Genomic DNA, 24458 nt, shown 5'->3' with positions numbered 1-24458 from the left:
TAAGGACTCTGTCCATGTGGCACTTGCTCTGTGACAAGCACACAAAGAACAATCAATGGATGGTGCTACTTTGTCTTTTCCACCCATTTTCTTTTAATATTTGCTGCTGTGTCTTCTTTGATGTAGGTGCTTTTGTGTATAATCCCAGACCAAGTTCAAGGAACTGCTCAAAGGGTGCTTCATGGACTCTTCCATACCAGGTATTGCTTAACTGCCCCTTCATTGCTCCTTTCTCTGGGCTGTGCTTGATTGTTAGCACTAATAGGCTTTTGGATCACCTTCTGAAGGCTAATCCTCTCTTCCTATGCTTTTCAAGTACCTGACAAGGCTCTCTGCATACCTAGTTCCCTGTTCCAGACTTAGTTTCAATCCTGGGTGGCAGTGTTGATCTATAAGGTTTATTGGGTTCCTGAGCTCTGTTGGATGACTGCCCTCTTTTTCAGACTGTTTGGATTATTGGGAACAAGTCACTGATGAAAGAATTCCCCCACATTTGCAGCCATGCCAGTGTGAGGTGCAGCATGGCCTCACTGCTGCTGTGCCATAACCTTCAGCTTACCTGCCTACCTCTCCCTGTGCTGCGCGGGAGAGTGTGTAGGGAAACTGTGGTTGTGGAACGTGTGCCATCTGGCCCTAACCACAATTGCCTACTCTCCACAGTTGAAGCTGTTAGGGGCGCTGTTGCCTTCACAGCTTAAAGAGTCCTGGGGTCGGGAGTGGACAGTCCTGAAGTTTGTTGAAATGTTTTTCGCTCAAATCTCAGTTAACTGTTCCCAAAGGACCCTTTAAACCAGGGGTGAGAGAACTTTTTTGGGTCGAGGTTTGCATTAACCTGGTTGAAAACTGTTGAGTTCCACATTCCGGCAGAGTGTGCAGCCAGAGCCAAAACTGAGTGGAGTTATGGATGTGACTCTTGCTTTTGTGCAGTGTGAAATGCGGAGGGGGGGAGGGAATACATTTGTCTCCAGACATTCTCCTTCCCCAACTTGTGCCAGGTTATCTCCATCAGCTTTGTAGTTGGGGGACAGAGCAGGATGTAGTCAAAAATATCAATAACTTGGAGTGGGGCCAGTGAGGGGGTGTCCGGACATCTGGATGGAGAGGTCTGCATTTGGTCCACAGGCTGGGGGTTACCCACCCCTGCTTTAAGCTGTTGGGGGAGGGGGTATCTCCTCTTCACACCTTGGGCGGTCTGAGCCAGGGGATGTGTGCCGTCTTTGTCAGGCGGCTTGCTTCGCTTCAGCCAAATGGCTACTCAGTATACTGGGCGCTTGTTCCTGCACTCTGCCTTCATGTTGTCAGGGGCCTGTTTATGAATCATTTATAAAACACCCCAAGTTGACGAAGTGTAGGTCTGTGGCAGCATGACAGCAATCTGCAAGCATTACCTTCCCCCTTGGGTGGGTGGATGATCTTTAAATCAATGCATTTTTGCAAATCTGGGGTGTCTGTTGGGAATGGAGAAACTACCTTTTTCTTTCTGAAGGCCCATGTTTTGTTGCCAGACATAAAACCACTTTACTATTAGAGGAAATGAAAAAGCAAAAGATTATAGTAGTACAGATTGGGGAAGGAGTTAGGTTTTGAAGTACGTATTAAAAAGTAACACAGAGGAAAAATCACGAAAATAGAGAAATCAATGAAAGATTCTTAAAGTGAGTTCATTAAGTAACATGATAGATGTACAGGACTTCATTAATTCTTTTTTTTCTAGTACATGATTTAGCAATTACAGGTATTCTTCCTTCATTCAAATGTTTGAAGTAAAGTTTATTCAGAATTTCACTGATTATGTTCAACGCAAGGAAGATGACAAACAATAGGGCTGACCAAGAGTACAGGTATAGTCTTACAAGCACAATCCTACACAGAAGTAAAGCCGATTGAATTCAATGGGACTTACTCCCAGGTAAGTGGGTTTGCAGCCTAAGGGAGCAATCCTATGTGGATGAACAGTCACCTCCGACCCCAGGGGCGACCACCTATCCAGTGCAGGGTGGGAGGAGTGGTGAGGAGCAGATCTCCTCCTCGCTCCCCCCACCCTGCTTTCATGGCTAGACAACCAAGGAAGTGGTGGCCGGACCACACATAGGATGTGGTGGCCGGACCACACATAGGATGTGGTGGCCGGACCACACATAGGATGTGGTGGCCGGACCACACATAGGATGTGGTGGCCGGACGACACCAGCATTTCCGACCTCCTTGCCCCGCCCCTGGGAATGCTGTTTTTGCCACTCCACACTGCTCTTATGAGCGCAGAGTGTGGGGCTGATCTGTGCCGCCTATGAGGTGGCGCGGGAGGGTGTGGGGGTCGGTTTTCCAGGAACCAACCTTGGAGGGCCGGCTCTGAGGTCAGTTTCCAGGAACCGATCTATCCTACAGCCGTCTAGCTGCTGACTAGCAGCCATAGGATTGTGCCCTTAGTTGTTTAGTCACAGTGGTTTTAAAACAGAGCAAGTTAGGTGTTCGGAAATCTCAGTAATTTTCTGAGGACAGCTTCCCTTTGTCTTGATAAGGCTGTACATTGCAGGATCCAGATCAAAATATCACAAGGTTGTTTTATTCCAGAATGGTAGACCAGCCACCCCTTATGCATCTCCTTCCTCTTGCTGCAGAAACTACTTATTTGTGGTCTTGCATTTGATCTTGCAAGCTTTGGTGTATGGCGAGTACACGTGGGAAGTGTTTGGCTACTGTAAGGAGCTGGAGCTCAACACCCTCTATCTCCTCCTGCCTTACCTGCTGTTGATTGTGAATATGTGTTTCTTCATTCTGTGCTCCAAGACCAACCCTGGTAAGACCCCTTTCACCTGGAATTATAATTGTTAGATAATGGGGCAAGGCCCAGAAACTGGCCTAGTTTTCAACAGGTGATAAAACTGTGAATGGACTAGGCTACTTCAGACTGCTGCTGGGCTCATGTAAGTGAGTGCTCCCCCATGCCAAAATAAATAAATCCTCCTACTTGGACTGAGAACTGGATGTTAGGGAGAAGTTTCTAGACAAGATTTCTCCCTGACATGCTAACCTTCTGTGTAGGAATTGGGGGAAGCAGGCATTCTACCTTGGACTGTGTTTGGCCAGTATTATCTCACCAGTTCAGTAGCATACTGGGATCAACTTGGATTGCGGCAGCTGCATGAGTACTAGGTGTCTGGGGATGGGTGGTAGTGGTGGAATTCATCTGCCTTTTACCCTGATGCTCCTAGTTATGTGTTGCAATGCTGAGCTGAGATCTCAAGCCACCACTATTTGACTATTGCTTTGGTTCCAAATCAGAGGCTGGAGGGGAATTATATTGTCTGCAAATACACTGCGTGTAGGGCTGACTTTGTTCAGAAACTTCAGCTAGTTCAGAATACGACTCCAGGACTTGCCTGGAACCAGTTGGTGGGTACCTATCTCACCAATTCTCAAACATCTGTACTAGCTACCTATGCATTTCCAGGCACAGTTCCAAGTGCTGGTGCTTCCCTTTAGGTTCCAGCCTTCCCTACGTGGCTTACACCCAGGCTAATGAAGAGAAGTCTGACTCTGCATCACTCTGGCTATGCACGACTGAAGTCACTGAAAGCCCTCCTCCGGGTGTCTGAAAGAAGGCTGGTGGTAATAGGGCAAGGGCCTTCTCAGTGGTGCTGGCCTCTTTGTGGAACTCTCTCCCCAGGGAGGCTTTCCTGGCGCATACTTTTATTTTAGTGTTATGTTTGCTCTAAAGTTCCCTGTTTAATCAGTGTAAGCTGCCCTGAGAATATGTAGATTGAAAGGTGGCGTTCAAGTTGATCAAATAAAACAAACATGGAAGTTCACCAAGTCTAACCCCCTGCCCCAAGTAGGATCCTCAACCCTGGAAAACAGGAAAAGGGAGGGACATTATGCCAGTGTGCCTGCAGCAAGCCAAAAGAAGCCCACTGCTGCATTCAGTTAATTTAACGTCATAAAACATGGAAGTAGTAAGAAATCTGCATTGTAAGTGAATACTTCCAAGAATAGGTTGTTCTCTAGCCTAATACTTGGCAGGACCTTAAGGTCTCGTCAGGAGAATCATTTGGTGTGTGCCTGATGAGAAACCTTTGAAAAGCTGCAGCAGGCATTTGATGTATTCCTGTGTACAAGGTAGTCATCATGGAGAAAGCAAAGAGGTGGGAGTCCAAGTGGGATTCTGTTCTGCCCTTGGTACCACCCAAATTGTGCAAATGTGATTCACCTCACTCTTTGAATAAACAAGCACCTGCCCCTGTATTTGCCATTAAGAGTGCAGATGGTTGACTTCAGGGCACCATCTGAAGGAACTGTTCTCAGGTAGTGCTAAGGAAAGTAGGGAGAGATGGACTTTAGAAGAAAACCAAGCAGATAAGGGTTCTTTCAGCTGTGCCTAGAGAGGGTGTTTCTCTCCTTCTAGAAATGGCTCTGGCTAGTAATACCCATGTTATACCCTCATGTATTTGAAGTCAGATGACAGGAAGAAATTCTAGCAACAGACATGATCTCCACTGTCCTGTTGATGAGAATTTCCATGACAGATGCATTTGCTACTTTCCTTGCAGGTAGCATAACCAAATACAACCAGGCTCTGTTTCTCTATGTGTATGCCTATGACGGTGTGATGTTTGAAAGTGGTGTTGAATGCTCCACTTGCAAAGTGAGGAGACCAGCCAGAGCCAAGCACTGTGGTAAGAATGGCACTGTGTCATCCGAAGAGGGGGAGCCCCCTTCCCTACAGAAATAAATAAATGCCCCCCAACCTCTGCATCCCTACTTAGGACATGTTGGGCAGGGAGGGGTAAATCGGGGGGGGGGGTACTGAAGAGAAAAAATTACAGTTAGCTCAATGTGTCTGGGAGGACAGGGTAGTCCCTCCCAATAGAGGATCAACTTGTTTGGACCCTGCCTGCAGCTGAAGGTTCTACAATGCCTTCCTTAGGACCGTCTTTCTGGTGGCACCTCAATTCTAGAATTCTCTCTCCTGAGGCTCACCTGACACTGCACTTACTATCCTTTTGGCACTGGATGGAATCATTTTCATTTTCCCATTTTTGCTATATTTGTGTTTCTAAAAAAAATTTTTTTTTTCATTTGAAATATTTTATTTAAGCTGCTCTGGGAGCTTCTGTATTGAAGAGTGGGGTATTACATGTTCAAAAATAATGAATCAAGAGTTGGATCATTCAGGCTCAAACTACTGCTTTCTGTGCCTTTTCCCATTTAATCCCAGTGGCTGGCTTCAGTTCTGCTGGTCTCTGGTCTCACCCTGTGCCACCAAAGGAGGTATATTCAGAAGAGGTTTTGCAATAGGTAAAAGATCTCCAGGGGTGCCAAAAATCAATGTGATGTAATGGTTGGTTCCTGTTTTCCCACTTGAACCAGTAGATAAACTGCTGTTATAACTCATCGTGGAATGCTAATTCATGTACCTGGGTTTTACTGGACGGTTTTAAACTACACAAGTGTTATGATTTGGATTCTTGACAACCAAAAAATCATGACCTTAATCTGGTTTTGAACAGGTGTGTGCAACGGCTGTGTGCATCGCTTTGATCATCACTGTGTTTGGGTCAACAATTGCATTGGTGCCTTCAACATCAGGTATTTCCTTGTCTACCTTCTCAGCTTGACCTCCATGGCTGCTTCTATTGGAATCTTAACAGCCACCTTCCTCATCCAGGTGGTAGTTTTGTCAAATATGATGCTGGGATATTACACTGATGACAAAGGCCAAGAACACCCAGTTGATACCTTCTTCCTTACTCAGGTAAGTATTGACAAATGACTAACTTCTGCTGCCTTCATTTGTAGCTGAAGAGTTCTCTACTGAGAACACATTTATTGTGCAAGAGTAGGTGAAGGAGCTAGGTTGGCTCTTAACTTAAATCAGATTGGCAAAATGGATTTCAGAGGCTTGCATGAAATAGCTGATGTTAACTCATATAACGCTTTTGTAATGTGTACAATTTGGAGGCCTAAGTATGCCTGCTAAAATATTGACATTAAATGTATCTTTTATCAAGAAAGTTAGTAGCATGCACCAGCTTGAGATTACATGTGGCTTTCTCTCCCTTTGATTTAAGCAAGAGAGGGGACACATTAGCCTAATCGGAGGAACTCCAGTAGGCCTGTTATTGGAACGATTAAGAATTTTAGCTTCTGTCAACATTAAGATGCAAACAATTGTGGCCTACATTTGGTCAAAAAGCAGTGCAGTCAAGCTGGCCACCTTGCCAGCTCTTCCAAGGAAGAAAGTAGAAGAGATGGCTGTAATATACAGAAGATTGGACAAGGACAGCTGGTTTAGATTTTATGAATCTTTGCTTTAGCCAGATTTTTTTCTCTTCGCAGTACCTTTTCCTGACCTTTCCAAGGATTGTGTTCATGCTTGGTTTTGTCGTCATTCTCTCCATAATACTGGGCTCCTATTTTTGCTTCACCCTGTACTTGGTCCTGACCAACCAGACAAGCAATGAGTGGTTTAAATCAGCAAGATATAAATGTTCATGCTCACAGCACTGCACCAGGCATAGGGGTTACAAAAATATTTATTCTAGAGGCATCTGGGGCAACATAGCAGAAATTGTGAAGCCTCTTACCAGCCCTGAAAAAAAGAGAAGGTGACTTGCACCACCAGTGGACTATACAAATCTTCCTACACATTTTTAGTCCAAGCACAAAGGATCTGGCAAAATATAGCTGTGCAATGAATGATCCTTGTTTGCCAACTAGTGTGCAACTGTAACAGTGAGATTGGAATGGAGGCTGTCATCCTGGGGGCAAGATATTGAACTCTGTCCCTCTAGAATGAAAGCTAGAAGCTCTTGCTTCTTGGCTGCTGAGACCTTAGGCACTGTACTTGTTTCAAGCCATCTTCAAGGCATGAGAGCTGGAAATTTAAGGGGAAGTTAAGAATCTAAGGCTACTGCTGTAGCTGGTCCTGCACAACTCCCATGCACTTCAGGGGTCTTATATAGAGATTCATGGAGGATTGCTGTTAAGGGCAGTTACAATTTTTTTTAAAGATTTCAGCTCCTAATAGCTCTCTTTATTATTACATCAGAATTACATAAAAATATGTATTTAAAAAACATTATGTACAAGCTAAATTGTACAATATGCAATTAAAAGCTACATGGTTACAAAAGAAATATAGAATGTGTGGCCTTTCCATGACATTGCTGGGGTATTCCTCAAAACGACCTATGATGTTACTGTAAAGCATTGTGAAACTTTTTAAAGGTTCCACACCTTCTGTAGAATATCTTGAGAAAGGCAGATGGTGTCCCCATCAAGGAGCCCCTCACTGTAGCATAGTTAAGTTTCCCTGCAAAGGTTTTTTTTTCTCCTTTTCCCTCTAAACTAAGATAAAGTGCTTTGCTCCATCACTGCTTGGCTTCAGCAAGCAGCAACTGGCCACAAGAGCTATCAAGAATGACCAAGCCTTTTGCCCCTGGACAGGCACAGCCAAGAGTAAGTTATCCATATTCTCTTATGAGTATTAGCATATGAATTGGCTCCTAGGGCTGCTTTATGGGACACCTGGTGGACATGCACAGCCAGTCTGGACCCAGGTGATCCTCTTCCATGTACACGTTGCGGATTGCACACAAAGCAGCCCCAAGAGACTAAGTGCAGCTATGGCTCTTCCTCCCCACTGCAGTTCCTTGGAGGGTATATAGGCAGCCCTAGACTATCACTGTCTGAACTTCCAGTTCCTCCTCCTGGGAGGCAATCACAAACTCTCCTGTGTGCTCCATTATTTCAATGTCTTCAGATGCCACCATAGTCACAGTTGCCTCCTCAACCTCACCACTGCCCTCTGTTGCTAGCACAGCTCCTTCACCAATGGCTGAAGCCAGCGTCATGGCAACCTGCTCTGTGAGACTTTCCGGAGTTGCTATGGCGATTGTGTCAGTGTCTGTACCATCAGGTGTCATGGTGGAACTTTCTGCCACAGTGACATTCTGGACAATTATCTGATGACCAGAATTTGCTTGGTTCACTATCTGCTGAACAACTTTCATTATGTGACTGTCCACCTGCATGACAAGGAAGAGACAGAAAGTACAGTGATTTACTTAGGTGCAAGTCTGAATTTGCACCCACTGTGGCAAAGCAGCTGACAGCCTTTGAAATGGCACAAGGCTAAAGGAACCATGCTAACAGGCCTCTAATGGCATAAACCTTCGTGGACTAGGGCCTGCCTCATCAGCTGACAGCTTTTATACATAGACACAGAGGGAAGCAGTGGTAAACAATGGAGCCAAAAGGCCATGAAATGTGAAGTATAAGTGGGCACAGATCTGACATTCAAAAAAGCAGCATTCAGAAATCAACAGGAAAATGTTTGTGTCCCAGGAGGCATTACTGCTGACCTGAAATGTCCCGTTTTTCAACCAAAATAACTTCAGACTCCAGTGTCAAACTGTTGAAAGCAGAACTTGTCAGCAGATCTGAGGCTATTCATTTAGGTCTCAATTAAGACCTAAGACCCTACTACGATTATTATAGCAAAGCTAAAATCATGCTAGCACCAGTTGTTGTGAATGGCCATGGATCTTGTATACATTTGGGCTTTACAGAGAAGTGTCACAGACCTCTTGTATTTTGTGGCCTTTTGGTCCTACTATTGACAGCTTTTTTTCTCCTCTGTAACTTGAGGTCAAGTCTGTTTAACTTCAGCCCTTCCTTCTGAACTGAGCAGGAGAAACAACCCAGTCTAGGATACCCCCTCCACTGTAGGAAAAGGGCCCAGGTCCAGTCCTTGGCATCTCCAGTTAAAAGGATAAGGAAGGCAGGAAAAGTTTTCACCAGCATCTGCTTCCTGGATGCAATTTCCTGGGGAGCCACTGTTCGTCAGAGGAAACAATATTGAGCTCGATAAATAATCTGACCTTCTATAAGGCATCCTCTGTCTGCTTCCCTACCAGAGAAGCAAACAACCCCCAAACATTTCAATCCTGAACTACAATAGTTATTTCTCAATGTATTTCATCCATCAGCTTTAAGGTTCCACTTCAAGACCTTTTCCAGAAGAACCAAATAGCAAGACTAGTTTGACTGTGAAATATTCATACCAGCCAGCATTTTTGTTGTTGTTGCAATACAGTGTCTCATTGACTCTTGGGTAGTTCGATCTGTGAATTCACCCCTTTTAGTATTTTAGCAGCAAAAAACACAAAGAGTATCTTCAATGAGTAACCTACCTCATGCCTCGTTCCTTCTATTATTTCAGCAGCTCCACTGCCTTCCATGTCTTCAGTAGCTGTCTTTAAAAAACAGAAAACACCGATTCCAAAAGGGCACCAAAGGCAACATTGTAGGCAGTGACCTCAGGAATGTTATTAAGTACCAGAGGCTTCCCTCCTGCCAGCAGGCGCAATTCACCACAGACTACTGCTGTATATCATCTATTCTGTTCGATGGAAGCAATTCAGCAGTGGTCCCAGAAGCTTCCCTCACAGACCCTGGCAACCCCTCCCACCCAAATGTACAATGTAGGAACACTAATTTTCTACAAATAAACACTTCAGCACTGCTCAGTCACCTCAATGATGTACTCTTGTGTATCTGCCACAACTGAGGAGAATTCCACCAGGACTGTAGGGGGATCTTCAGAGATTACTGTTGCAGCCAAGTTGTCAGCTGACTGACTTTCCTCTGACACTACTGCTTCTTCAGCTTCTTTCAAGGCAAGCAGGCAGCCACCTGTGTGAAGGTAGAAGAGAAGACCATGACATTTACAGGTTACAAATTAACTTGGTTACAACTTCAACACCGAGATGTGGAAATCTCTTTTCAAAGGATTATCTATGCCTTAAAAAAGGTTACACACCAAGGTGTGTCACATTCTTGGCACTCTTAACAGGCAATTTAAGCATATTTTCTTATTTTGGGATATTTTTCTGCTTTAGCTAATCACGGGGAGGGCCCATGAGCTACGTAACGCACTAAAGCTGGAAACTCCGTATTGTCCTGCACTCACCACCTACATCTGGAAATTTCACATGGCGCTGCCCACACACACAACTGCTTGGATGAGAAACTTTGTTCCACTCTGAAGGTGCAAGGGAGGGACATGGATGGACGCATGCTCACATGCGACAGTCTTTCTTATTCAGGAGCCCGTGTGTGTCTAAAGCTGCTTCTAGAGGAAAGGAAGGGCACTGCTCACTCACCTTTGGTCCTCAGGTGCCTGTTGAGGGTGCCATGCTCTGCAAAACCACGCCCGCACTTGTAGCACTTGAATGGCTTCTCGCCTGTGTGGTGACGGATGTGTCGCACCAGAGATCCCTTTTCCCGAAAGCCCTGGCTACAGAACTGGCAGACATATGGTTTCTCATCCAGGTGGGTTCGGAAATGGACCTGCTGGGCATTCTGTTGGAGTGAAGAGGACAACAGAAGCAGCTGAACAAACAGAATGGGAGGGGCTGCAGCTCAGTGCTTTGCATGCAGAAGATCCCAGGCTCACTTTTTGGCAGAGCTGGAAAAACTCCTGCCTGAAGCCCTGGCTTGATAATGGAGTCTCATTCATGTATGGCTAAATTTGCAGAATCCTTTCCCAGGTATGCACCAGCTGTCTCCCACTCTGTTTCACTGCCCTCACTCTCCTGTAAGACGGGGGGTTGAACAACTCTACAGCATAGGACAGGACACTTAGAAGTGATCACATCTGCAGCCAGAATTGTCTCTACATTCCACAGTGTGACACGGGTATCAACAGGATCAATGTTTCTGAGACCAATAGATGCCACCACAACCTACTTAGAGCCCAGGAAAAAAGATAAGTCCCAAGAGCTGGGGGATTCCTACCTTTGTTTTGTACCTCTTGCCACATTTGGGGCAAGGATAGGGCCGCTCGTCAGAGTGCACCCTCCGGTGCCCCTTCACATGCGCGATGGTCTTGTACAGCTTGCCGCATTCCCCACAACGGAACCGCCGCTCATTGACATGCACTTCCTGATGCTTTTTCAGCAAGTAGCCTTTGGTGAACTCTTTGCCACACTCCTCACATGTAAAAGGTTTGTAGTCTAGTGGAGAAGCAGAAAGGGGTATTTCACAAACCAGGCAGAGGGGGGGAAGTCGAGAATTTTTGCTACCTTCAAATGCAAGATGGTATGGTATAAAAAAAATGGAAATCCTTATAGCTTCAGATTTTTCTTGAACTACTCTGAAATTTTCTGCTCACTAGCAAAGATGATAGCTGTCTCAGGCTTCCTACTTACTTAGCTAAACATCTCAACTGACCTTTGCCCAAAGACCTAACTCATGTGCAAAGGCTAAACTTGAGTATCGGCAATATGATTTTCAGCAAAATAATTAGCCAGGCTAAGATATCCGGCATCCTTGGTACTGAACAGAAATACAATTTCTTAGCAGTTCAAAATAATAATTCTGAGGCGTTGTCTACATCTCTGCTCTAGTGCTTTGAGTTTTATGGTCTTCTGCTTTAATCTACAACCATTTGAATGAGCAAACAGATTAACGGAAAACCTTCTAGGTGCAGATCTGCTTGCTTTACAGTCGTCCAAGGAAGCAATGTGCCTGAAAAACCTCGATGAGATACACGCAGGATGTTACCTTACCTAGATGTCCATTGATGTGGAGGTCAAGGGAACTGTGCTCTCTAAAGATTTCGCTGCAGTAGGGACACACGTGACGCTTGCATTCATTAGTCGTTTCTGCATCTGGCTATGAAACAGAGGGGCCCAGCATAAGCGCTTTTCCTAAACAAACTCCTGAGTCACAATATGTTGTGTGAAGGGTAGCAAATGCTAGGGCAAAGCAAGTTCAGAGGCATACAGAAGGCCCAGGTCAAGTTCTAAAACAGAGAGAAAGCAGCTGCTGTGATGAACTTACAGTTTCTACTTGCTCTATCTCCATGTACTGCTCCCTACACAACTTCTCAGATGCCTCCATCTCTTCACTCTTTAACTCCTCTGGAGCAGGATCTGCATCTGATTTGGCGTCCTCTTCCATGGAAACCCGTTCTATCACAATCCCAGAATTCCTCATGGCTTCTCTCAGCAAGTTCTCATTGTTATCTCCATCAGGGGGCAGCTCCTCAGGGTTTGAAGACTAAAGAAAATAAGAGACAGACTAGTAGTAGTTAAATAAGAAGACCTACCATTTTAGCTCCTAGAACTCCACAGGTTTATTTATTTATTAAATTTCTTAATTGCCCATCTGGCTGGTCACCTGGTCACTCTGGGCGATGTACAAGAGTACAACTTAAAACTGTAAAATTACACATTAAAACATCATCTAAAAATACCCTAACCCACCCCAAATGCCTGCCCGAACAACCAAGTTTTCAATGTGTGGCAGAAGCTTGTTAAAGAGGGGGCATGGTGGAGTTCCCTAGGGAGGGAGTTCCACAGAGTGGGGGCCACCACAGACAAGGCCCTCTCCCTCGTCCTCACCAGCCTAGCTGTCCTGGCTGATGGGACAGGAAGAAGGCCATCCAAGGCTGATCTTGTTGAGTGGCCTGTCTGGTGTTGCTGGAGGCACTCCTTGAGATAGGCTGGGCCGGAACCATATAGGGTTTTAAAGGTCAAAACCAACACCTTGAATTTGGCCCGGAAAACAACTGGTAGCCAGTGCAACTCCTTCAGCACTGGAGTGATGTGATCACGCTGGCGGCTGCTTTAATCAAGCGAGCTGCTGTGTTCTGCACCAGTTGCAGCTTCTGAACCGTCTTCAAGGGTAACCCCAGGTAGAGTGCATTACAGTAGTCTAGATAAGAGGAGACCAGGATGCGTACTACCGATGGGAGCAGATGGCCGGGAAGGTAGGGGCACAGCCGCCGTATCAGATGGAGTTGATACAGCGCTGTCCGGCTCACAGCTGACACCTGAGCCTCCATGGACAGCTGGGAGTCTAAAATGACCCCCAGGCTGCAGACCTGGTCTTTCAAGGGTAACCGTACCCCATTCAACAGCAGGTCAACATCCCCCAACCTCCTCTTCTCTCCCACCAAAAGTACCTTGGTCTTGTCAGGGTTCAGGTTCAGCTTATTCCTCCCCATCCAGCCACTCACTGTCTCCAGACATTTGGACAGGGATTCTATGGCCAACCTTGGTGAAGATTGGAACAAGAGGTAGAGCTGCATCTCATCTGCATATTGATGACACTGCACCCCAAACCTCCTGATGATAGCCCCCAGCGGCTTCACATAGATGTTAAATAGCATCCGGGAGAGGATGCAACCCTGTGGCACCCCACAAGTGAGCGGCCACGGGTCCAAAACCTCCTCTCCCAGTGCTACCCTCTGGTACCTGCCAGAGAGGAAGGACTGGAACCACCATAATATGATGTCTCCAATGTCTAACCTCTCCAGACGGTCCAGGAGGATACCATCATCAATGGTATCAAAAGCCAAGAGAGGTCGAGGAGAACAAGGAAGGAACATTCACCCCTATCCAAAGCCCTCCTCATATCATCACCAAGGCGACCAAGGCCATTTCTGTCCCATGCCCATGCCTGAAGCCCAACTGAAATAGATCTCAATAATTGGCTTCTTCCAAGTGTGCCTTCAACTGCATCGCCACCATCCGCTCAATTATCTTGCCCCAAAATAGCAGATTCAAGACTGGGCGAAAGTTATTCAAAACTTGGCGATCCAAGGTTGCCATCATCCCTCCCATAAGCCAATGCTCCTCAAACTTTTTGAGTTCAGGAAACCTCTGAAACATAGCCTGCCTCCTGAGGCCTAGCAGCAGCTATCTCTGTGGCAGGAAAAGCAACAAATTCCCACAGAGACCCAGATGCAAGGATCTTTAGATTGGGATGTAATCCAGCACTGGATATAGAAAATTAGAACAGGACACATTGGACTTCAAACTAAGGCGAACCAGCCAGGCAAGGAAGGAAAGGCAGAAAGTACCTGCTTCTCTGCCGGTTTTAGTTAACACAACAGTTTGTGTGGCTACTACTGGGCCTGCCTACTGCAGACTCACTCTCGCCCCGCCCCCACTAGGAGCCCACCTCACAGTCTGAGACCCACTCCCATTAAACAAAACCCAACTCAAACGCTATTTTCTCAGTACACTTAGCTTAAGACTAATCTGTGTGCACACTTTAAACCATTCTTATGCCAACCCCACCACCAGAATTGAGCCTGTCTATTGACATGAAATGCCAATGTCTCCTCCAGATGGGCGGCACTAACCTCTTGGTCCAATGATTTTGCCTCTGAGATCGGGAGTTCCTGCATCTGGACATGGACTTCATGGAGGACATTCCCTTTGGCATCTGTCACTAGATGGATCACAGGTGAGGATTCCACTGACTGAGTTGCTAGTGAAGGAACAGCTTCAGTGTTGGAGTTGTTGGGCCCTTCAAAAAAGCAGTACGCAGACAAGATCTCAACAAGCAGTCTTGTTTCCAAGGATGAAGACCAGCTTCATGGTTCACTGCTGCTCCCAGGACCCAAAGTGGCTTCTGCTGCCTCCAACGAACACTTGCAATTGTTCCACCAGGAACACGCGAGAATACTTGGTCAAAGTATCTCAAACATTATCTTGTGGCAGTCATAGAATAGTAGGGTTGGAAGGAGCCTGTAAGACCATCAAGTCCAACCCCCTGCTCAATGCAGGAGTCCTTACAAACAGCCCTTTAAAACAGGCCAGTATTAGCCATATTGCTGATGCTGGGCTGTAGCTTGCCTACGGCCTCCTATTGAGTTTACAGCAGGTGTAAAACTTGATGAGGGACTTCTCCAACAGGATTTGTCTTAGCTTGTGTAGCATTGTGGTTAATCAAGCTATGAACTGAGGTAAAGCCAAGAAGAACTCCTCCCACAAGTGTTATTCATCAATCATTTGACTTTTTACAAGGTATTTGTACACTGAAAAGCGCTGGAGCATTGTATGATTGACAACATGGTGTTTTACCAACTCTCATTTCATGTTCTCCTTTCAAAACCTTTGTGATGGTTTTGCTAGGCCAGAAAGCTACAATTTGCCCAAGAGCCAAACAGGGATCTAAACTCACCCTCACGCATCCATACAATGCTCCATCACCTAATGCACCATGCTGACCTTCAAGATCATGTGTATGCCACCTCATTTCCTACCCCCAATGCTGCTGCCCTGTCATATACAAATGTCAACTACATCTTCCTTCAGTCTAGCAGCAGCCAATTCCATCTGCATCTCCGAATGACCTGGAAACCCTGCAAACTGCAGGACTCGGCTGCGAGCCTTTTCACTAACCTGGGGCTATATCGTCTTTGCTAACAACTATTTCCTTGTTCATATTGAAGCGGATTTTCTCAGTGCAGGGAGTCAAGGATTTCAAGTGCCGAGTCAAGGCTCCTGACTCTCGGAAGCTTTTCCCACATTTCTTGCACTTGTAAGGACGCTCATCTAAACAGGTGGAGAAATCAAACACATTTATTAAATGGAATAACATAGCCCATTGACTCCACCTAAGAAATCAGTCCTCCCCAGTCTCTCAGCAGAGTGATCAGCAATCGGATCCTAGTTGAATATTCTGTTCACAGCACTGAGTTTAATATGAGTAGTGCAAGTAAATGGGGGCCGTAGCGCATGGCTAGCAAATTGGCAAGGCAAGTAGCTAAAGCACCAAGGGGCCAGTCCTGGAAACTGTTTACTGGCTGAGATCATCTTAGATCATCTCTGCCCCTTTCCTCATGTGTCCCTCCCTGCCTTTCTTTCCCACGGGCAGACAGGTTTTCTTCCTTTTAATTCAATTGCTGTACACCACATCCCTAGCACTGAGGTGCTTTACATATAACACTTATCTATTTTATGACAAGCCCCCCTCACCTGTATGACGGCGATGGTGCCGGATTAGTGAACCCTTAGTCCTGAAAGATGTTCCACACAACTTACACTCATAGTCCTTTCTGCTGCTGTGAGTGATCATGTGAGCTTTGAGAATGCTGGCCTAGAGCAAGAGGAAAGAAATATCTGGGAAACTGCCAGGCGACACCATGGAATTTCAGGTTATAGTAATAATCTCTCACACACAGACAAGAATTGCGGAATTATATACAAGTATCTCTATAATACTCTTATTGTTTATCCAGCTCCGACATACATGCTCTGCTGCAAGTCTCCAACTTACTGTTTTAAATGTCTTCTGGCACAGTTCACACACATATCGACCTTCTTTATTAACCAGGAGTTTAACCTTGATGAGCTCCATAGAAGCCCCTTCCTCTGGGCCTTCGGGAGTGCCCTGTCTCTCTCCAACATCACCATCAATGTGGCCATTTGGATTTTCAAAGACATGGTCTCCAGCTACAATAACTTCTTTGATATGCCCACTACCTGCAAAGAGGATTCCAAGACAGTTATGTGCTTTATATTAGACCACTCTGCATGATTGGCCAAAGCTAGTCTCTTTGGCTTAACATGTTGCCAAATACAAGCCTAACTGACAGAACCCCTAGCTGAACGCTCATTCTGCCATTACAAGCAACTCATGCCTAAGCAAGATCCCGTTTATGATCTTAGTGGGGGACAAACTACTATCAACAGGAACAGATCCCCCTGTAGGAATAGCAATTCCAGGGATGGCTTCTGTGGTCTGTCTGCTGTGGTATTTTCTTACTTGACTCACGCCAGCAGCCATGACAGTGACCTTCTACCCATAAGTCTGTCAATTTCCCTTCAAAGACTAGCAAAGACTTTCCTCTCAGCTAGTGGAAAGAAAGCAAATGCCATACATTAATTATGCAACCTGAGAAGTATTTTGGGGTTTGTCCTGATCCAACACCGAGCCATTTCATTCAATATCCCCAAGTTCTAATATAATAAAAGAAGAAACATCTCAATCCACTGTCTTCACACCTTTCATAAAGCAATATAGTGTCCTTATTTTGTTACACTAGGAAACATCAAATAGTCATAATCCCAAGATCTCTTTCCTGAATAGCCATGGCTGGTTCAAATCTAAACAGCTTATATGTAAAGCTGGGATTTTTATTTGGTCCCAATTTGTGTGCATCACTTTGCATTTACTTACACTGAACCTCATTTGCCATTTTGTTGCTCATTTATCTGGTTTACAAAACCTTTTGGAGCTCTTCACAATCTGCTTGGTTTCTACCATCCTGAATAATTTTGTATCATCTGCAAGCTTTGCTACCTCACTGCTCACCCAACCCCAGATTGTTCATGACTTTTAAATGGCACTGTTCCCAATACAAACCCTTGAGGTGCTCCACTGCTTTTTACCCCTAACTGTGAGATTAGTTAGTGTGTAACCATCTACTTCCTGTTCTTTAACCAGTTATTTATCCTAAAGAGAACCTCTGCCCTTGTCCCATGACTGTTAAATTTACTCAGGATCTTTTGGTAAGAGACTTAGGGTGCAGCCCTACAGCCACTAGACAGTGTCTAGATGGCCGTAGGATATTTCGATATCTGGGAACCAAGCTCGGAATCAGGGCTCCAAGCTCGGTTCCCACCCCTCCCCCGCTGCCTTGTAGGCAGTGTGGTTATTCCCCATCTCTGCGCTCGTAAGAGCAGCGCTGATCAGGTGAAAAGGGGCGTTCCCGGGGGTGGGGAGGAGACCATGGAAGCATTATGACACTTCCTACGTGCCATCTGGCCTCCCCCCACCGCTCCAATGCACCCCAGCTAGACTGCCAAAATCGGCGGTCTAGCGGCAAATGCAGCGCTGCTGGAGCGAGTTCGGAGGCAGCCGACCATCCCCATAGGATTGTGCCCTTAATCGAAAGCTTTCTGAATGTCTAAATATATAATGCCTGAGTCACCCTTATAAATATGTTGATTGACACACACATGAAGAACTCCAAAAGGTTGGTGAACTTACCTACAATTGCAGATGCATTGCTGATTTCTTCTGTTATCGGAGAAGCTTCAACAACTATATGAGCTACAGTTATAGACTCTTCAACAGATGAAATCACCTGATGCAACAAACTGAACTTTAGTAAGCAGTTGTTTATTTACAAAGAATTTTGTCAAACTAACTGCTGGGACTTTGTAGGAACAAAGTTAGTTTTTACAAAATTTAAAATTGTTCTCTACCACCAGGCTCAAAATCTGAACTATCCCACACAATACCAGCGTCTTCACTCTTTTTCTTAAACCATAATCAATACTGCTAATCCCTTACTGTATCTGCTACTTTTCCAGTATTTCTAATAAAGGCGTCCCAATGAATTTTCCAACCAGCACACCTGAGACCCCCAAACCCCCTAGCTCATCCACCTCTTACCCAAACTTATTAGGGCAATATTTATAAGCTCTCCTCCCCCATTACTAGGATGATTGTGCTGGCAACCAGAGCCAGGGCTTGAGGAGAATGCAGCCGCTTTGCCCACTTCCTGCCTTAGGAAACTTGCCGGGGTTGTCGGTGCTGCTATAGCATCATGTTGTCTCTGGCAAAGCTTTTGTAATTTGTGTTGCACAAATTCTTCCAAAGAGGTGAACTCGGACTGGCAACGACCACATTTATGCCTATCATCTTCATCTGGAATTCAAAGTGCAAGAAAAATGTCACAACCTTAGGAAGTATAACAGAGATTTCACAGAAACAGAACAATTGCATTCTAGCCAATATTGGAGATTATGAGGTTGGGAGGGTAAGTAGATGATATCAGCTAAATGCCGATAAAATAACTAGAGAACACACACCACCACAAAAACAACCCAGGGAGTGTGTGTGTGGCTTATAGTGTATTGATTAGTGCAGATTACAATTCCCATCAGCCCCAGGCAATACATGGAGGGTGTGGAGAATGTTGATAGTCTGTTTCCCACCTCCCAGCTGAGCAGAGGAAGCTGTTCCAGCTGGTCTAGGGACTACAGAAGCAAGCAAGCTCCCAGAGAGCGAGCGAACAGGGGGAGCAAACAGGAGTTGGCCAGGGGAGCTGCAGTGGCAGAAGAGACAAAGGAGACAAAGGCAAAGAGGTAAGTGAGCTGGAGGAAGCCCAGAGGGCTGTCCATTTCCTGCTGAGTGGCTGTGAGCTCTCCAGGTGCCCCTGAAAGCTTCAATTAATTGGGGGTGTGTGGCCTGAGTACTCCCAGCAGCTGAGTAGGCAGGAAGTTTCAGTCTGTTTCCCGCCTCCCAGCTGAGCAGAGCAGAGGAAGCTGTTTCAGCTGGTCTAGGGGCTACAGAAACAAGCAACCTCCCAGAGAGCGAGTGATCAGAGCAAGCACACGGGAAGCAAACAGGAGTTGGTCAGGGAGGTCAAGGGGGAGGCCCCTAACATTTTTTTTAAATTTATTTGTCTTGTTACACACACTTCCAGACCAGTGGGACTCTGTTTTTAACCTGCAGTGAGTAGAGGACCAGGCACAGGCTACTCTAGAACAACCAGGAAGCTAGACACAAAAAGGGAAACGAGACTATGGAAGGACAAGACTCTCCAGTGGTGGTGACCTGCAAGGTGTGTGCCATGTTAGTTTTCTTGCCTGAAAATAACATGACCTATACCTGCAACAAGTGCAAGCTGATCACGCTGCTGGAAGAAAAAGTAAGAGGACTGGAGCAGCGAGTGTCGACCCCCCAGGGAATAAGAGAACACGAGGAGTTCTTGGACAGAACGGTGGAACTACAGCAGCAAAGTGAAGAACAGGAGCTAGAAGGGCAACAGCAAGCTGAGGCAGAAGAGGAAACTGCTGATGTGAGGGAAAAATGAAGTAGAGGATACTCCTTGGCAACGGGTGACAGTTAGGAGCAGAAGAACTAGAAGACACTTGGCGGCAGTGGAACTAGGGAACCGTTTCCAGGTACTTGAGAATGAGAATGGAGAACAGCCTGCAGAGGAAGAATTATAGGGGAACCTGCATGAGAGCAAGCAATGAAACCAAGGCCTACAGCTACAAGAAGAGGAGTAGTAGTGGGAGACTCCTTGCTGCGTGGGATCGAAACCCAAGTATGTTGTGAAGACCTGTGGACTCACCAGGTATGCTGTCCTGGGAGGATGGATCAGAGACGTGACCGAAGGGTTGCCTGCACTCATAAAGCACACTGACAGGTATCCCTTTCTTCTCATCCATGTGGGAACAAATGATACCGCCAAGCAAAGCTATGAAGAAATTCCATCAGACTTTGAAGCTTTGGGAAGGAAACTCAAGAATTTTGGGGCCCAGATAGTTTTCTCATCCATCCTTCCACAGTTAGAAGAGGGACAGAAAGGGAAAGAAAAATACTCTGGGTGAATGACTGGCTATGAAGGTGGTGCCGACGAGAGAGATTTGGATTCTGGGACCACGGGCTATACTTTCTGGAAGATGGACTGTTGGCAAGAGACGGGCTGCACCTCACAAAGGCTGGGAAGAATGTGTTTCGCCACAGCATGAAGAACTTCATCAGGAGGGCTTTAAACTGAATCCTACGGGGAAGGGAGATGTAAAGTTGGGGGTAACAATGGATGAAGGCTCATGCATCGCAACTGAGAGAACAGCTCTAATAGAGCCCAATAATAGTCTTCAGAAACATGTAGGAAGAAAGCCAGAACATCAAGCACATACTAATGCCCAGAGTATAGGAAACTAACAGAACAAACTTGAACTCTTAATACAAGAGGGAAATTATTACTTGATAGGTATAACTGAGACTTGGTGGGATGACTCTCATGACTGAAATACAGCAATTGAAGGATATAACTTGTTCAAAAAGAACAGGAGGAACAGAAAGGGAGGCGGAGTTGCACTGTATGTGAAAAATACATATCTCTGCACAGAAATACAGGAGGATGAGCTTGGTAGCCCCATCGAGAGCATCTGGGTTAAAATAAACGGAGCAAAGAACAAAAGGAACATGGTGGTCGGAGTCTACTACCAGCCACCCAATCAAGGAGAAGACGAGGATGAAACTTTTCAAAGAAGCATGATGTAGTAGTAATGGGGGACTTCAATTTCCCTGATATTTGTTGGGAGACAAATTCTGCAAAACATGGCCCCTCCAGGAAATTCCTGACTTGTGTGGCAGATAATTTCCTCCTACAGAAAGTAGAGGTAGGAACTAGAGGATCAGCTATCCTTGACTTGATCCTAACCAACAGAGATGACTTAGTGGGTAAAGTAGCAGTTACAGGAACTCTGAGGGAAAGCGACCATGTTATACTTGAGTTCATGGTACTAAAGGAAGCAAAAGCCGAGTGTAGCCAAACCCATACCCTGGATTTTAGGAAAGCTGATTTTCATAAACTCAGAACAATGATCAGTAAGGTCCCATGGCAAGCGACTCTAATGAGAAAAGGACTCCAAGATGGGTGGGAATTTAAAAAAAAGGAAATTCCCAAGGCACAATTACAAACAATTCCAACATGAAGAAATGGTGGAAGACAACAGAAGAAGCCAATGTGGCTTCACATAAAGCTTAGAGATGACCTGAAAACAAAAAAGGTCACATATAGGAAGTGGAAAGAAGGCCAAGCAACAAAGGAAGAGTACAGGCAGGTAGCACAGAATTGCAGGGATGGTGTCAGGAAGGCTAAAGCTAAGAACGAGCTGAGATTAGCGAGGGATGCTAAAAGCAACAAAAAGGCTTTCTTCTGCTACGTGCATAGTAAAAGGCAGAGGAAAGAAAGGGTGGTTCAGCTATTAAATAAGGATGGCAAAATGATAACAGAGGACAAAGAAAAGGCAGAGGTACTCAATTCCTACTTTGGCTCAGTCTTCTCCCGAAAGAGGGTCTATGAGCCCCCTGGCAAAGGGAAAGTACAGGCTGAAGGGGTAGGATTGCAGCTTGAGATCGATAAGCATATGGTCAAGGAACACCTAATTACTTGAATGAGTTCAAATCTCCAGGGCCAGATGAACTGCATCCTACAGTAGTAAAGGAACTGTCAGAAGAGCTCTCAGAACCACTGTCTATTGTCTTTGAGAAATCATGGAGGACGGGTGAAGTGCCAGCTGACTGGAGGAGGGCTAACGTTGTCCCTATCTTCAAAAAGGGTAAAAAGGAGGAACCTGGGAAGTACAGACCAGTCAGTCTGACATCAGTCCTTGGGAAAATTGTGTAAGCACCTTGAAAACAATGCAGTGTTGACTCGAAGTCAAGAACAAATCCTGCCAGATGAATCCGATCTCATTTTTTGATCAGGTAACCTCCCTTGTGGACTGTGGGAATGCTGTGGACATAATATACCTCAACTTCAGCAAAGCTTTCGACAAAGTGCCCCATGATATCCTGATGAGCAAACTAGCACAAAGTGGGCTAGATGAAACAACCATCCAGTGGATTCACAGTTGGCTACAGAATCGGACTCAAAGAATGCTTATCAATGGGACCTTCTCCAACTGGGGAGAGGTAATGAGCAGGGTACTGCAGGGCTCAGTCCTGGGCCCAGTGCTCTTCAACATTGTTATTAATGACTTGGAGGAGGAGGTGCAGGGAACGCTGATCAAATTTGCGGATGACACAAAATTGGGCGGGATAGCTGATACTTTGGAAGACAGAAACAAAATTCAAAGTGATCTGGATAGGCTGGAGCGCCGGGCAGAAAACAACAGAATGAAATTTAATAGGGTTAAGTACCAAGTTTGCACCTAGGAAGAAGAAACCAAATGCACAGTTACAAGATGGGGGATACGTGGCTCAACAATGCTACAAGCGAGAAGGATCTTGGAATTGTTGTCGATCACAAGCTGAATATGAGCCAACAATGTGATGGGGCTGCAAAAAAGGCAAATGCTCTTTTGGGCTGCATTAATAGAAGCATAGCTTCCAAATCCTGGGAAGTCCTAGTTCCCCTCTATTCAACACTGGTTAGGCCTCATCTGGAGTACTGTGTCCAGTTCTGGGCACCACACTTTAAGAAGGATGCAGACAAGCTGGAGAGGGTTGAGAAGGTCAATGAAGATGATCAGGGGACTGGAACTCCGAGGAGAGACTGAAGGAACTGGGCATGTTTAGCCTTGAGAGGAGAAGACTGAGGGGAGATAGGATGGCGCTCTTCAAGTACTTGAAAGCCTGTCGCAAAGAGGAAGGCCAGGATCTCTCCTCGATCATCCCAGAGTGCAGGACACGGAATCATGGGCTCAAGTGACGGGAAGCCAGATTCCGGCTGAACATGAGGAAAAACCTCCTGTTACCGCAATACAATGGAACAAATTCCCTAGGGAGGAGGTGGGCTGTCCCACACTGGAGGCATTGAAGAGGAGTCTGGACAGCCATCTGTCAGGGATGCTCTGCCTTGGATTCCTGCATTGAGCAGGGGGTTGGACTCAATGGCCTTGTAGGCTCCTTCCAACCCTAGTATTCTGATAGGGAGACATTTTTCTTCCTCTCTCATAATACTAGAACTTGGCCTCATCCCATGAAGCTGATTGGTGGGAGATTCAGGACACATCAAAGGAAGTACTTCTTCACACAGTGTGTAGTTGAACTATGGAATTTGCTATCTCAAAATGTAGTGATGGCCACCAATTTGGGTTTTTTTTAAAAGGGGCTGGACAAATTCCTGGAGGAAAAGGCTATCAGTGGCAACTAGTTTTGATGGCCATATGCTACCTCCAGCACCAGAGGCCATGAGCTGGGGAACATGGGCGGGAGGGTGCTGTTGTGCTTCTGCCCCGCTTGTGGGCTCCCAGTCGACAGCTGGTTGGTCGGCCACTGTGTGAACAGAATGCTGGACTAGATGGACCCTTGGTCTGATCCATCAGGGCTCTTCTTTTGTTCTCAATATGGGCAATGCTCAGGCATGATGAGAGTTGTGGACTAAATCATCTGTAGGGCTGGGTCCAGACTGGGGAGGTCTGGATTAGCGCCAAACAAGAGTTGCAGGTTTTGCCCTAGAGCGCGTAGCCGAGATGCCTTTCTTGGACCTGCGCTGCCCCCCGATGGGGCCAGGAGCCCCCGGGAAGCATCTTGCGCGGCGGGACGCGATCGCTCCGGCGAAGCAACGAAGCGGCCGCTTCTCCTTGACTGGCCCAGGCCCCCTCCTAGCAGCCCGACACAAAGCCGCCCCCCCCCCCCGCCGCTTGGCAGAGGAGAGGGGCGGCGGCCCCCCGCGGGCACGGCCGCTGCGGTCTCCGGCGGCGCTGCAGCGCCGCGTGCTGCCTGGCCGCGAGGTTCGGCAGCGCAAGCCGCGGCCCGCCCGGCCCCGGCCGCCCCCCCCCCCCCCGAGCGCCGCAATGCGCGGGAGAGCGGCGGCCCAGGAGCCGCCGGCCTGCCGCGCCGCAGGCTCGCCGGCGGGGGCTGAAGGGCCGCCCCGACGGGCGCGACAGCGGGGAGCCGCTCCCCTCGGCAGCGACCGCGACATGCGGAAGAGCAGCCCCCGCCCGGCCGCCCCCCCTCGCCGGGCAGTACCTTCGTCCTCGAAAGGCGCCGGCAGGCCGAGGAAGGCGGCGGGCGACGGGCTCGGAGCGGAGGCTGCCTCCGCGGAACACTCCTGTCCCCGTGGCCCAGCTGCCGTAAGCCCCGCCGGCCCAGCGCCCGTTGCCATCGCGGCCTCCATGTCGCAAGGCGCCGCAACCAGCAAAATGGCGGCTTTACGGCCGTGTCGTCATAACAACGAG

General features: G+C 46.7%; 2 protein-coding genes across 6 annotated transcripts in view; one reads left to right on the top strand and one right to left on the bottom strand.

Moving 5' to 3' along the window:
• The window catches only part of ZDHHC4 (zDHHC palmitoyltransferase 4), a 12230-nt gene extending 5564 nt beyond the window's left edge, over positions 1-6666 (top strand). For 2 of the 4 annotated variants that reach the window (XM_084819043.1, XM_084819044.1), the window contains exons 3-7: positions 127-200; positions 2619-2797; positions 4548-4673; positions 5508-5752; positions 6337-6666. In XM_084819043.1, the coding sequence (XP_084675169.1) occupies positions 127-200; positions 2619-2797; positions 4548-4673; positions 5508-5752; positions 6337-6609 (897 nt within the window). In that variant the 3' untranslated portion in view covers positions 6610-6666. Of the gene's footprint in view, positions 1-126; positions 201-2618; positions 2798-4547; positions 4674-5507; positions 5753-6068 lie in introns of all 4 variants that reach the window. The other 2 variants (XM_084819045.1, XM_084819046.1) reach the window with 1 other exon arrangement.
• E4F1 (E4F transcription factor 1) lies at positions 6517-24458 on the bottom strand. 2 transcript variants are annotated; one of them, XM_084819040.1, is made up of 14 exons: positions 24250-24458; positions 18332-18459; positions 17797-17893; positions 16081-16286; positions 15780-15900; positions 15204-15356; positions 14159-14325; positions 11848-12066; positions 11574-11679; positions 10801-11018; positions 10167-10365; positions 9536-9696; positions 9195-9257; positions 6517-8837 (listed from the first exon to the last, which is right to left on the bottom strand). In XM_084819040.1, the coding sequence occupies exons 1-14, from the start codon at positions 24395-24397 to the stop codon at positions 8796-8798; spliced, it is 2028 nt and encodes a 675-aa protein (XP_084675166.1). In that variant the 5' UTR covers positions 24398-24458; the 3' UTR covers positions 6517-8795. The 2 variants fall into 2 exon arrangements, with proteins under 2 accessions (XP_084675166.1, XP_084675165.1); XM_084819039.1 differs by having other exon boundaries at positions 6518-8027.

This window comes from Heloderma suspectum, chromosome 12, assembly GCF_057233095.1.
Source record: "Heloderma suspectum isolate Gila_16-S chromosome 12, 16-S_ref, whole genome shotgun sequence".
Classification (NCBI taxonomy): Eukaryota; Metazoa; Chordata; class Lepidosauria; order Squamata; family Helodermatidae; genus Heloderma; species Heloderma suspectum.
This window is presented reverse-complemented; position numbering and strand designations above follow the sequence as displayed.